The 12,774-nt window shown below is 40.9% G+C and overlaps 1 protein-coding gene across 2 annotated transcripts in view; it reads right to left on the reverse strand.

The window, feature by feature from the left end:
- LOC124134323 (4-aminobutyrate aminotransferase, mitochondrial-like) overlaps nucleotides 1-12,774 on the reverse strand; it is a 59,037-nt gene that overhangs the window by 19,712 nt on the left and 26,551 nt on the right. The window contains exons 1-2 of one of the 2 annotated variants that reach the window (XM_048392131.1): nucleotides 11,760-11,844; nucleotides 1,700-1,817 (exon numbers count right to left, since the gene is read on the reverse strand). In XM_048392131.1, the coding sequence (XP_048248088.1) occupies nucleotides 1,700-1,817; nucleotides 11,760-11,825 (184 nt within the window). In that variant the 5' untranslated portion in view covers nucleotides 11,826-11,844. Of the gene's footprint in view, nucleotides 1-1,699; nucleotides 1,818-11,759; nucleotides 11,845-12,774 lie in introns of those variants that run through there. The other variant, XM_046499080.2, reaches the window with a different exon arrangement.

A 12,774-nucleotide genomic window follows, 5' to 3' on the forward strand; every position in this document is an offset into this window, starting at 1 on the left:
GTCTGGAACATGTTTCCCAGCATCTGTAGGAAATGTCTGGAACATGTTTCCTTGCATCTGTAGGAAATGCCAGGAACATGTTTCCCATCATCTGTAGGAAATGTCTGGAACATGTTTCCCAGCATCTGTAGGAAATGTCTGGAACATGTTTCCCATTATCTGTAGGAAATGTCTGGAACATGTTTCCTTGCATCTGTAGGAAATGCCTGGAACATGTTTCCCATCATCTGTAGGAAATGTCTGGAACATGTTTCCCATTATCTGTAGGAAATGTCTGGAACATGTTTCCTTGCATCTGTAGGAAATGCCTTGAACAGGTTTCCCAGCATCTGTAGGAAATGTCTGGAACATGTTTCCTTGCATCTGTTGGAAATGTCTGGAACCTTTTCTTGCATCTGTTGGAAATGTCTGGAACATGTTTCGCAAAATCTGTAGGAAATGTCTGGAACATGTTTCCCAGCATCTGTAGGAAATGTCTGGAACATGTTTCCTTGCATCTGTTGGAAATGTCTGGAACATGTTTCGCAAAATCTGTAGGAAATGTCTGGAACATGTTTCCCAGCATCTGTAGGAAATGTCTGGAACATGTTTCCTTGCATCTGTAGGAAATGTCTGGAACATGATTCCCAGCATCTGTAGGATATGTCTGGAACATGTTTCCCAGCATCTGTAGGAAATGTCTGGAACATGTTTCCTTGCATCTGTAGGAAATGCCTGGAACATGTTTCCCAGCATCTGTAGGAAATGCCTTGAACATGTTTCCCAGCATCTGTAGGAAATGTCTGGAACATGTTTCCCATTATCTGAAGGAAATGTCTGGAACATGTTTCCTTGCATCTGTAGGAAATGCCTTGAACAGGTTTCCCAGCATCTGTAGGAAATGTCTGGAACATGTTTCCTTGCATCTGTTGGAAATGTCTGGAACATGTTTCGCAAAATCTGTAGGAAATGTCTGGAACATGTTTCGCAAAATCTGTAGGAAATGTCTGGAACATGTTTCCCAGCATCTGTAGGAAATGTCTGGAACATGTTTCCTTGCATCTGTTGGAAATGTCTGGAACATGTTTCGCAAAATCTGTAGGAAATGTCTGGAACATGTTTCCCAGCATCTGTAGGAAATGTCTGGAACATGTTTCCCATCATCTGTAGGAAATGTCTGGAACATGATTCCTTGCATCTGTAGGATATGTCTGGAACATGTTTCCCAGCATCTGTAGGAAATGTCTGGAACATGTTTCCTTGCATCTGTAGGAAATGCCTGGAACATGTTTCCCATCATCTGTAGGAAATGTCTGGAACATGTTTCCCAGCATCTGTAGGAAATGCCTGGAACATGTTTCCCAGCATCTGTAGGAAATGTCTGGAACATGTTTCCCATTATCTGTAGGAAATGTCTGGAACATGTTTCCTTGCATCTGTAGGAAATGCCTGGAACATGTTTCCCATTATCTGTAGGAAATGTCTGGAACATGTTTCCCATTATCTGTAGGAAATGTCTGGAACATGTTTCCTTGCATCTGTAGGAAATGCCTGGAACATGTTTCCCAGCATCTGTAGGAAATGTCTGGAACATGTTCCCCAGCATCTGTTGGAAATGTATGTTGACACCAAGAATGTATGAAAGTTGGAGCGGATCACTACTACTCACTACGATCAAAATGTATTTCAAATAACAAGTAGCCAAGTGAGATTGACTTACCGATGGGTATTGAAGCAATCTGAGTGTACAAATCCAGAAGAACGTTGTCATCAGCATCAGTGATGTAGTTGCCATGGCTTCTGTCATAGTCCACAAAGAACTGAACAGCCTCAGAGTTCTAGGTCAAACCAATCTTTTGTGAGTGTTACATTAGGTAGTCCTGCATATGTAAAACATGCAACAATCATCTAAAGAATATGTGCTGAGTGTAATTATATTGTCTGTTTGTTGTTTAACACTGAACTCAGCAATATTACAGCTATAAGACGGTGGTCTATAAATAATATTCTGGACCAGACAATCCAGTGGGGAATGCCAGAAATCGGCTTCACTCATTTACGCAAATGGGATACAATGACATCCATCAACCAAGTCAGCAAGCCTGACCATCCGATCCCGTAAGTCGCTACTTACGACAAGCATGGTCGCCTTTTACGTCAAGCATGGATTGCCGAAGACCTTTTCTAAACAAGATCTTCAAGTGTAGAGAGTCATTATGTATCAAAAATGTACATAAATGAAACAATACTGAAGGTATGAAAACAATACCATGTAACCATCAATATCAGGGTTCAAAATGATTTGTATTAAAGTGCCAGTTGATGGTTATACAATTAACATGTTAAATAAGTTCCCAGTACCATCAGGCATTACTGTTTTAGTCACATGTTTTTAATAAAATTCCCACATGATGTCAAATATATGACACCATTTTTTCGCACAAGTAAACTGGACAAACACATTGAAACTGATGACTACATGAACATGATTACTGCTTCAAATATCTTCAAATAAGGCCTATTCTTGACACTACATTTGTTTGTTGGTTATTTAATGCCGCACTCAGCAATATTCCAGCTATACGACGTCAGTCTGTAAATAATTGAGTCTGGACCAGACAATCCAGTGATTGACATCATCGATACACGTAATTGGGAAACGATGACATGTGTAACAGGACAGACTTTGGCCACTTTAAGACACCATGACTTTGCGTTGTGTTTCTTTTATTCTGAAGATATTAATGCCGAAAATACTAAAATAAAGTGTCTATGGTCCCTCTGTCTGTCCTTTATAACCTCAGTTCGTTGGATGTAGGGAGGTGATTCACAACAAAATATAATCAAGTTTCAACAGTTTATTACAGAAAAATAAACAAAACGAAAAAAAACCAACTGTATCAAAATATAAATACGAACTCAACAACAATTACAAATCAATCAATCAATCAATCAATCCTAATCAAAAATCCTACTTATACCCTCAAAATAAAACTCAAAAGCAGCCTAAAGCAAACCCCTCACTAACCCACTTTAATCCCTACAACATCCTTAACACAGTCTATGAAAACAAACCACCCTTTCAAACCTCCAAACACAATTGGTCTATGTAGCTACATCACATAGCTGACATTATTTCCTGCTTAAATCCACCCGTCCAACCCAGCTTTCTAACAATTTACCCAGTAATTCTAAGTTGCCACATAATTTAGATCTTTATTGCCTAAAATCACTAGGGATTGGGGAAATGTTCGACCTCCGAACACGATCGGTCAATGTAGCTACATCACATAGCTGACATTATTTCCTGCTTAAATCCACCCGTCCAACCCAGCTTTCTAACAATTTACCCAATAATTCTAAAGTTGCCACAGAATTTAGATCTTTATTGCCTAAAATCACTAGGGATTGGGGAATTGTTCGTCCTCCGAACACGGTAATTTGGTGTGGTCTCCCTCATCTGTAATGATCTTCCCAATCATGCAAGACAATGAGAGCATTCGCGCCTATCTCTTATATACTCGCAAGGACACGTAACCTCTGGGTCAACACGTCTAAACGGTGCAGCCACTGGCTAATCCAGCCTGTCACCAACCAATCGGAGCGCTCTTACCATACGACCCACGACTGTAAACACTAAATCGGCATGCAGCCGACAAACGCACATGCCCGCAAGTGGGGCAAGATCTGAAACGTGCTGTCCCAAGCGAACTACATATCGGTAAGGAGCTATTAACCACGAATATGCTACCATCTATCCTACATAATCAGAGGAAATTTCAATATTTCTACATTCCTCCCCCCTAAGAACAAAGTAACTCTTACTTTGTCTAAAATTTCCGATCATTAAAACAAATATTCCAAAATATTCCCCTTTTTAATAGGTTGACTGACTAACTGAATAAACAAAATCATTTGTGTAATTACAACAAATTAATGAATAGAAATCAAAACACTGAGGGTTTACTCAGAATCGGCATCAATGAACAAATATTTCAAGTCGCTGAGGTCTTGTTCCTCCCGACTGCACCGTCAGGAAGGCCACCGGCGTCTTTCTTCTTGAGCTTGAAGCCGCGCCTCTTCATGGATCTGGGTGTCGTGTCTAGGGGGCCTAGGGGGCAAAACATCCTCAGGGTCCCTATATTCGTGGTTGGGCCTCTCCTCCGAGGTGATGCTGGCCACCGGCCGATGTATCTTTACATGGGCCTTGGCATGAGTTCTCTTTTTGTACAGTTTCCCACATTGATCGCACCGGGATAAAGTTACATATTTATTATGGAAACGGGCCCAGTGGTCCAGTAAGCGGCCAAAGCGGGAATATTGTGCGTTGTCATATCCCGTGAAAGGGCACTTCATCCCCCCTTTTTCCCAGTCCTGCCTCAACGTCTTCAGTTCGAAGTCCCTTCTTTCCATCGCGTCTACTTCTATTTCTATCTCCATTTCTTTAACAAACAAAAATAAAAATGCCTATGGTTCTACCCTCAGGGTCTGTGCAATTAAAAACATAATCAGGTTTCCTAGGGAGAATAACGGTCTCGAGGTTTCACAATTCTTCCCCTTCTAGTTCTAACAGGTGTTGCCGAAGCAGGTGGACTAGATCCCATATTATCTATTAAATCACCTAAAGAATCCACCCCATATTCATTATTTAATTCACTAACAGATTCTGTTTCAGATTCCTTTGCAACACTGGCAGACTCATCAACTTCCAGGGGTTTTAAGTGATCAACATGAACAATGATGCAGGTTGTTTTATTATCTCTCTGTATTTTGTAGGCGAGAGGAGATACTTTCTCCCGAACAAAATAAGGTCCAGTCCAACCCAAGCCAAGCTTCCACCCAGCTGTTGGGGGATACCACCGCCAGACTTGCGAGCCTACTTCAAATTCCCTATGTTTGAGATTAATGTCATAGTTTCGTTTCTGGGTTTTAGCTGCGTTTCCTAAATGTTCATTTGCAAATTCAAAATTTTCCTGCATGACTCTGCGCAACCATTCTACATATGCTACTGGACATAAATCTGGAGTGACATTTGGCGGACTTCCCACCATGACATCCAAAGGAAGTTGAATTTCCCGCCCTAACATAAGTAGATTTGGAGAGCAGTGAGTACTTGAATGAACACTAGCTCGGTAGGCCATTAGGAGGTATGGTAAGTGGTCATCCCAATCTAATGGTTCTTAGTGCGTATAAATAGAAAGCATTTGCCGAAGAGTCCTATTAAAGCGTTCAACAAGACCATCCGACTGAGGATGATATGGTGTAGTACGGGTTTTAGTTATACTCAACAGTCTACAAACCTCTGTAAATAAGGTAGATTCAAACTCACGGCCTTGATCCGTGTGGAGTTGTCGAGGACAACCAAATCTACAAAATACCTCAGTCACTAACTTGTCAGCAACGGTAATAGCTTTGTGATTTGGAACAGCAAAAGCCTCTTTCCATTTAGTGTAGTAATCACCCAAGACTATGATGTATTCATTTCCATTCCTAGTTATCGGAAAAGGACCCAAAATATCCACGGCCATACACTCCATGGGAGCACAAATTTTAAATTGTTTCAGTGAGGACTTTCCCTTTCCTTGACCTGGTTTGCAATGTGCACAATACTGGCATAATTTACACCAGCGACGAATTGAATCGGACATGCCTGGCCAATAGAATCTACGTTTGATTGACTGCTGAGTTTTATCTCTGCCAAAATGTCCTGCTGTACGTTTAGTATGTAAATGACTGAAAACTTCTTCCCTGATAGCTTCTGGTGCAATAAGTTGCAAAAGCTCTCCACCTACATGCAAAGAACTTTTCCTATACAGTAATTGATTTTGAAGTGTGAGTGAATCCCACTGACCCCAAAGACACTTGGCATCAGAGTTCAGATCAACTATGTCAGTTTTTAATGGTTTGTCAGCTGATGCCTTTAATCTATTCAGAATAGGACCGATACTAGGATCGTCTTGCTGCATTTTGAGTAACTCGTCTTTAGTCCAAATGGGTAGCCAATTAGATGTGTTTTCAGAATTGCCTATATTCCTACTTGTAGGTATTGCAATAGGATTGATCGTCTGGGTTTCCCGTTCATGCCTCCCAACTTGTACCTCCCAATTCAAAACAGACTGATCAAATCCGGCTGAATCAGAGAACACAGCAGAGGATTCCTCCCTGCAGTCAATACAAGTTGTGTTTTTACATTGACAACGCATCTGCATTTTTATGCTTTGTACCAGACCTATACTGAATATCCATATTGTAAGTCTCAATGACACTTAACCAACGTGCTAGCATTCCCTCTGGATCTTTGAAATTTTTAAGCCAGATGAGTGGCGCATGATCAGTTCTAAGCAAGAACCTACGTCCGTATAGGAAATGTCTAAATTGCTTTAAGAAAGTGACAACGGCCAGAAGTTCACGCTTAGTGGTACAATAGTTTTGTTGAGCTTGATTCAGAGTTTTACTAGCATATGCAAGTACCCTTTCTTGTCCATCAATCTGAACCTGTGACAACACAGCTCCAATGCCATAAGCACTGGCATCGGTATCTAACACGAACTGACCTTCATCTTGGGGGAAAGCTAGTATGGGAGCAGTAACCAAGTTTTGTTTCAGCTTTTGAAAAGCATGTTCACAATCCTCATCCCACTTAAATCAAACATGTTTCCGGATCAACCTTGTGAGTGGCGCAGCAATGTTTGCAAAGTCCTGGACGAAATGACGATAGTAACCAACTAACCCTAAGAAACTACGAACCTCAGACCTATTTACAGGTCTTGGCCATGATTCAATGGCTTTTGTTTTCTCAGTGTTACATTGGATACCATCCTTGGATACGACATGCCCCAAAAAAGCTACTTCTTTTTGAAAAAGCACACATTTTTGTGGTTTTAATTTCAATTTGGCTAATTTCAATTGTGTAAACACCAGTCTAAGATTTTCTAATGCTCCGGCAAAATCTGACCAAAAGACAATAATGTCATCCAAATAGCACAAACATCTTTTCCACTTGAGTGTACCGAGTACTCTGTCCATTAGTCTTTCGAACGTAGCTGGGGCATTTGTAAGTCCAAATGGCATCACGTTAAAGTGAAAAAGCCCCAAATGAGTGGTGAAAGCTGTTTTTGATTTGTCCTTTTTATCCATTTCTACCTGCCAGTATCCACTAGCAAGGTCCAAAGTACTGAATCATTGAGCCCCACTAAGATTCTCAAGTGTATCATCAATCCGAGGTAGCGGATAAGCATCTCGTATAGTTACGAAATTCAGCTTTCTAAAATCAATACAGAAATGAATACTGCCATCCTTTTTAGTAACCAGACACACAGGAGCTGACCAGGGACTGTCACTTGGTTCTACAATACCCTGTTTTAACATTTTGTCAACCTCTTCCTCCACTACAACTTTGCTAGCACTTGGTAATCTACGAGCTGGTAACTTTATTGGATGGGCCTCCCCAGTGTCTATCTTATGGGTCACCAAGTCAGTCTGACCAATGCACCCATCTATGTCAGCAAAGACCTCATGGAACTCACCAACTAACTTTGCCACAGACTGTTTTTGTTCCGTTGAGAGATCAGCTGAACTAGCCTCAACTAAGGTTTGCAAGTGCTCAGGAAGATTGTTTTCGGTATAGGTTCCCTTACTTACAGGTAAGTCTTCCACTATCTGATCTACAGCATTCACTGTGCCCATAACTGATAATGGTTCCAAGTTCACCCCTTTTCCACTAAAATTCAGTACCGATATCACCAAGTGCTCTCTGTCTGACCGAACCAAACTCCTTGCGACAAAAAGACCCTTATTCCGCCAGTACTTATTAGGTTCAATTACACCGGTATCAGCTTTACAAAATATCATTTTCTCGGAATGGGCTGGGATTTTGGTTCTTTCTGTCACTCTAACTCGCGAACAGTTGTAAGTCTTCAGTTTGTGCAGTTTAATCTTGCCTTTGCAGGTTTTCAATTCCTGCTTAACAATTTTGATTTCTCCCCTATATTTCTCCAAAAAGCCCATGCCCAGGATTCCAGATAACTTGTCAAGGTCAGCAACCACAAAACTCTGTTCAAAACTTGAACGTCCCGAGCTAAACTGAACCATAAACTGCCCCTTGACATCTATATCCTTTCCATTAGCAGTAGTGAGGTTGATGTTCGTTTGGACGAGCAACGAGTCCCCGAACCCCAACCTTCTAAAGTCAGCATGAGAAAGTAGAGAAATAGGTGAACCTGTATCAATCAAAGTACTACAATAGCCTTTGTTCAAAAGGATATCCATATACAGGCAATTAGGATCGCCCTGCACATTCCGAAGACTAATAGGTACTTTTTCCTGATCAACTGAAGAAACTTCTGTTGTAATACTAATATTTGGTAGGAGTGGAACTTGCCCCACTTGGCTCACAACCTCTAACTCAGCACATGGCCTCTTTATCGACTGACAAGTGGCTGAAGCAACGGCCTCTACTTCAGCCTCTATATGTTTTCCGATCTACCTTCGGTCTGCTCTGTTAGTGCTAAGTTCTTAGTTAATTTCGCCAGCAGTTTTGGACAATAGTCCCTAAAGTGGTCTTTCTCCTGACAATAGAAACAACCTTTTTGTCTGAGCCTAGACTGACCATTCGAACCCTCGAGAGTTTTAAACTTCTCTTCTATCAGTTTCAAAATGTCACCTAGTCCTACCTCACTGTTCCTTTTTTCCCTATGTTCTTGATCAGGTGAGCTTTGAACAACACTAACTTTCCCTTCTACAGGTTTTCTAGCCCTATTGCCTTCCATTGCTTCGTATTCTAGTGCGGAAGAAATGGCCTCATCCAGAGTGTGTGGATGGCTAAAGGTCACTTTCTTTTTCATTTCAAATGAGGTTAGCCCATTGACAAATTGGTCTATGATCTGCATCTCTAGAGCCATGTATGGCACTTCCGGGTAAGCCAAAAGGGCTAGCCTACGCAATTGATAACCATAATCAGTGACTGATTCATCTTTTTCTTGCCTCCTGTTTCGAAACTCACATCGATAGGCAACACTCCTTTCCCTGGGATTAAACCTTTGTTGAAGGACATTTCTGATGGCATTATAATCACCCAACTGCCCAAAGGTTAAACTGCTTAGCATCTTTTGAGCTGCCCCCCGTAAACTCATTGAGAGCTGTTGAGCCTTCTCCTGCTCATTCCAACCATTCCAGTTGGTGACCTGCTCAAAATGCACCATGTAATCCTGCCAGTCACTAGTTTTACCATCGAAAGTGTCAGGTTGTTTTTCCCTTCTAGTCATTTTAAAATTTCTGCTGGGTATTCTTTCATTGCCATCAGAAAGAAAACGTGAGGAGGTTCCTTCTCTGGGCCTACCATGTCTTCCTCTGAAATCAGAACAGAGTGTGCTATCCAACCTATCTACTTGTCGATTGCTCTGTGAAGAAGGATAAATGCTTCCTCCTACAATGGGGTTAACTCTATATGGTAACCTATCACCCTCACTAACATCTACTGGTATATCAAATCTAACAGACCTTCTGCTGTGGTCTACTGCTTGAGTACTCACATCCCTAGGTATAATCACATTCTGGTCCCAAAAAGAGGGATAACCTGAGTTTGATTGTGGGAACATGTTTGCACTGGATGCATTCATCCCTACATCTATCAATGTTTGCGACCCTGGTGTAAATCCACTCGGTCTAGGGGTAGAAGTAAATACTCCTGGTCTAGATGGAAGACCATGAAAACTATCTTCAGAGGGAGGTGACAAGAAACTGAAGTTAAACAAGTCAAAACCCTGTTCACTTGCATTCATTTTAACAAACTATCCTTTTTAAACTAATATCCCTAATTTAATTTCAATTAATTAATTTCAGTATAAATCACCAATACCACTACATCCTGGTCTCGGCACCAAAAATGTAACAGGACAGACTTTGGCCACTTTAAGACACCATGACTTTGCGTTGTGTTTCTTTTATTCTGAAGATATTAATGCCGAAAATACTAAAATAAAGTGTCTATGGTCCCTCTGTCTGTCCTTTATAACCTCAGTTCGTTGGATGTAGGGAGGTGATTCACAACAAAATATAATCAAGTTTCAAAGGTTTATTACAGAAAAATAAACAAAACGAAAAAAAACCAACTGTATCAAAATATAAATACGAACTCAACAACAATTACAAATCAATCAATCAATCAATCAATCCTAATCAAAAATCCTACTTATACCCTCAAAATAAAACTCAACAGCAGCCTAAAGCAAACCCCTCACTAACCCACTTTAATCCCTACAACATCCTTAACACAGTCTATGAAAACAAACCACCCTTTCAAACCTCCAAACACAATTGGTCTATGTAGCTACATCACATAGCTGACATTATTTCCTGCTTAAATCCACCCGTCCAACCCAGCTTTCTAACAATTTACCCAGTAATTCTAAAGTTGCCACAGAATTTAGATCTTTATTGCCTAAAATCACTAGGGATTGGGGAAATGTTCGACCTCCGAACACAGTAATTTGGTGTGATCTCCCTCATCTGTAATGATCTTCCCAATCATGCAATACAATGAGAGCATTCGTGCCTATCTCTTATATACTCGCAAGGACACGTAACCTCTGGGTCAACACGTCTAAACAGTGCAGCCACTGGCTAATCCAGTCTGTCACCAACCAATCGGAGCGCTCTTACCATACGACCCACGACTGTAAACACTAAATCGGCATGCAGCCGACAAACGCACGTGCCCGCACGTGGGGCAAGATCTGAAACGCGCTGTCCCAAGCGAACTACATATCGGTAAGGAGCTATTAACCACGTAAATGCTACCATCTATCCTACATAATCAGAGGAAATTTCAATATTTCTACACATGCATCAACCAAGTCAGCGAGTCTGACCACAATATCCCATTAATTGCCTCTTAAGACTAGTATAGCATAGTCGCTTTTTACAACAAGCAAGGGGCTGCTGAAGATCTATTTTACCCCGGATCTTCAGGTGACACTACATCCCAAAGCGTACACCTTAACATCTTCATGAGTGTCAACCTGTCAAGATCCGGGTTAGAATAGCCTTCAGCAACCCATGCTTGTCATAAGTGGCAAGTAATGGGATCGGGTGGGCAGAATATCCAAATTGAATACATCGATGCTCATGATGTCTGGTCCAGACTCAATTAATGACAGACTGCTGTCATATTGCTAGAATATTGCTGAGTGCAGCGTCAAAGAGCAAATAGAAAAATCATTGTGCCTTGAGACACACTAGAAACAAACAATATTTAGCTTCATGCTGCTGCTTTGTCATAGCACTTATCTCATATGATGTATGCTGTGTTTTGACAATCCCTATTGTTTAAGCAACAAGGTTTCAACAAGCTTGTTGCCATGGGCCATGTTCTGGGATATGATTAACCAATGCATCTGTTCATAGTGACATCCAACTCAAAGACACCAATTCTAAGGTAAGCTGTATTGATATGTATCATTTCACAAACACATTTCACATCTCAACTTTAGTTAGATATCAAACTATTATGGATCAACACTTTGTTGTCTTGTACATCACGCATAAAAATTGAATTTGAAAATAATTTGTATTTTTGTAGGGCTTGTGTCAAAATTGGAATCCATTCAAACGATTTTACTTTGAAGTGAATTTTGATAATTACATTTTGAACAAAGTGTTGTGATACATATATTTCATATCCAGAGCCTTGACTAGTTATTGTATAATGATAATACTGCCCTTTTCAGTCTATACAATACAATTCTCCCCTGTCAAACTATCAGGTCAAACTTTCAGGTCACCTGTATTGATTCCAGATCCCTTAGAAGCTCTTTGGATCTGGGACCCGGGATGGCCGTCTTCACCATCTGGTTCCAAGTTCACCCCTTTTCCACTAAAATTCAGTACCGATATCACCAAGTGCTCTCTGTCTGACCGAACCAAACTCCTTGCGACAAAAAGACCCTTATTCCGCCAGTACTTATTAGGTTCAATTACACCGGTATCAGCTTTACAAAATATCATTTTCTCGGAATGGGCTGGGATTTTGGTTCTTTCTGTCACTCTAACTCGCGAACAGTTGTAAGTCTTCAGTTTGTGCAGTTTAATCTTGCCTTTGCAGGTTTTCAATTCCTGCTTAACAATTTTGATTTCTCCCCTATATTTCTCCAAAAAGCCCATGCCCAGGATTCCAGATAACTTGTCAAGGTCAGCAACCACAAAACTCTGTTCAAAACTTGAACGTCCCGAGCTAAACTGAACCATAAACTGCCCCTTGACATCTATATCCTTTCCATTAGCAGTAGTGAGGTTGATGTTCGTTTGGACGAGCAACGAGTCCCCGAACCCCAACCTTCTAAAGTCAGCATGAGAAAGTAGAGAAATAGGTGAACCTGTATCAATCAAAGTACTACAATAGCCTTTGTTCAAAAGGATATCCATATACAGGCAATTAGGATCGCCCTGCACATTCCGAAGACTAATAGGTACTTTTTCCTGATCAACTGAAGAAACTTCTGTTGTAATACTAATATTTGGTAGGAGTGGAACTTGCCCCACTTGGCTCACAACCTCTAACTCAGCACATGGCCTCTTTATCGACTGACAAGTGGCTGAAGCAACGGCCTCTACTTCAGCCTCTATATGTTTTCCGATCTACCTTCGGTCTGCTCTGTTAGTGCTAAGTTCTTAGTTAATTTCGCCAGCAGTTTTGGACAATAGTCCCTAAAGTGGTCTTTCTCCTGACAATAGAAACAACCTTTTTGTCTGAGCCTAGACTGACCATTCGAACCCTCGAGAGTTTTAAACTTCTCTTCT

This window comes from Haliotis rufescens, unplaced genomic scaffold, assembly GCF_023055435.1.
Source record: "Haliotis rufescens isolate VD_foot unplaced genomic scaffold, xgHalRufe1.0.p SCAF_11, whole genome shotgun sequence".
Lineage (NCBI taxonomy): Eukaryota > Metazoa > Mollusca > Gastropoda > Lepetellida > Haliotidae > Haliotis > Haliotis rufescens.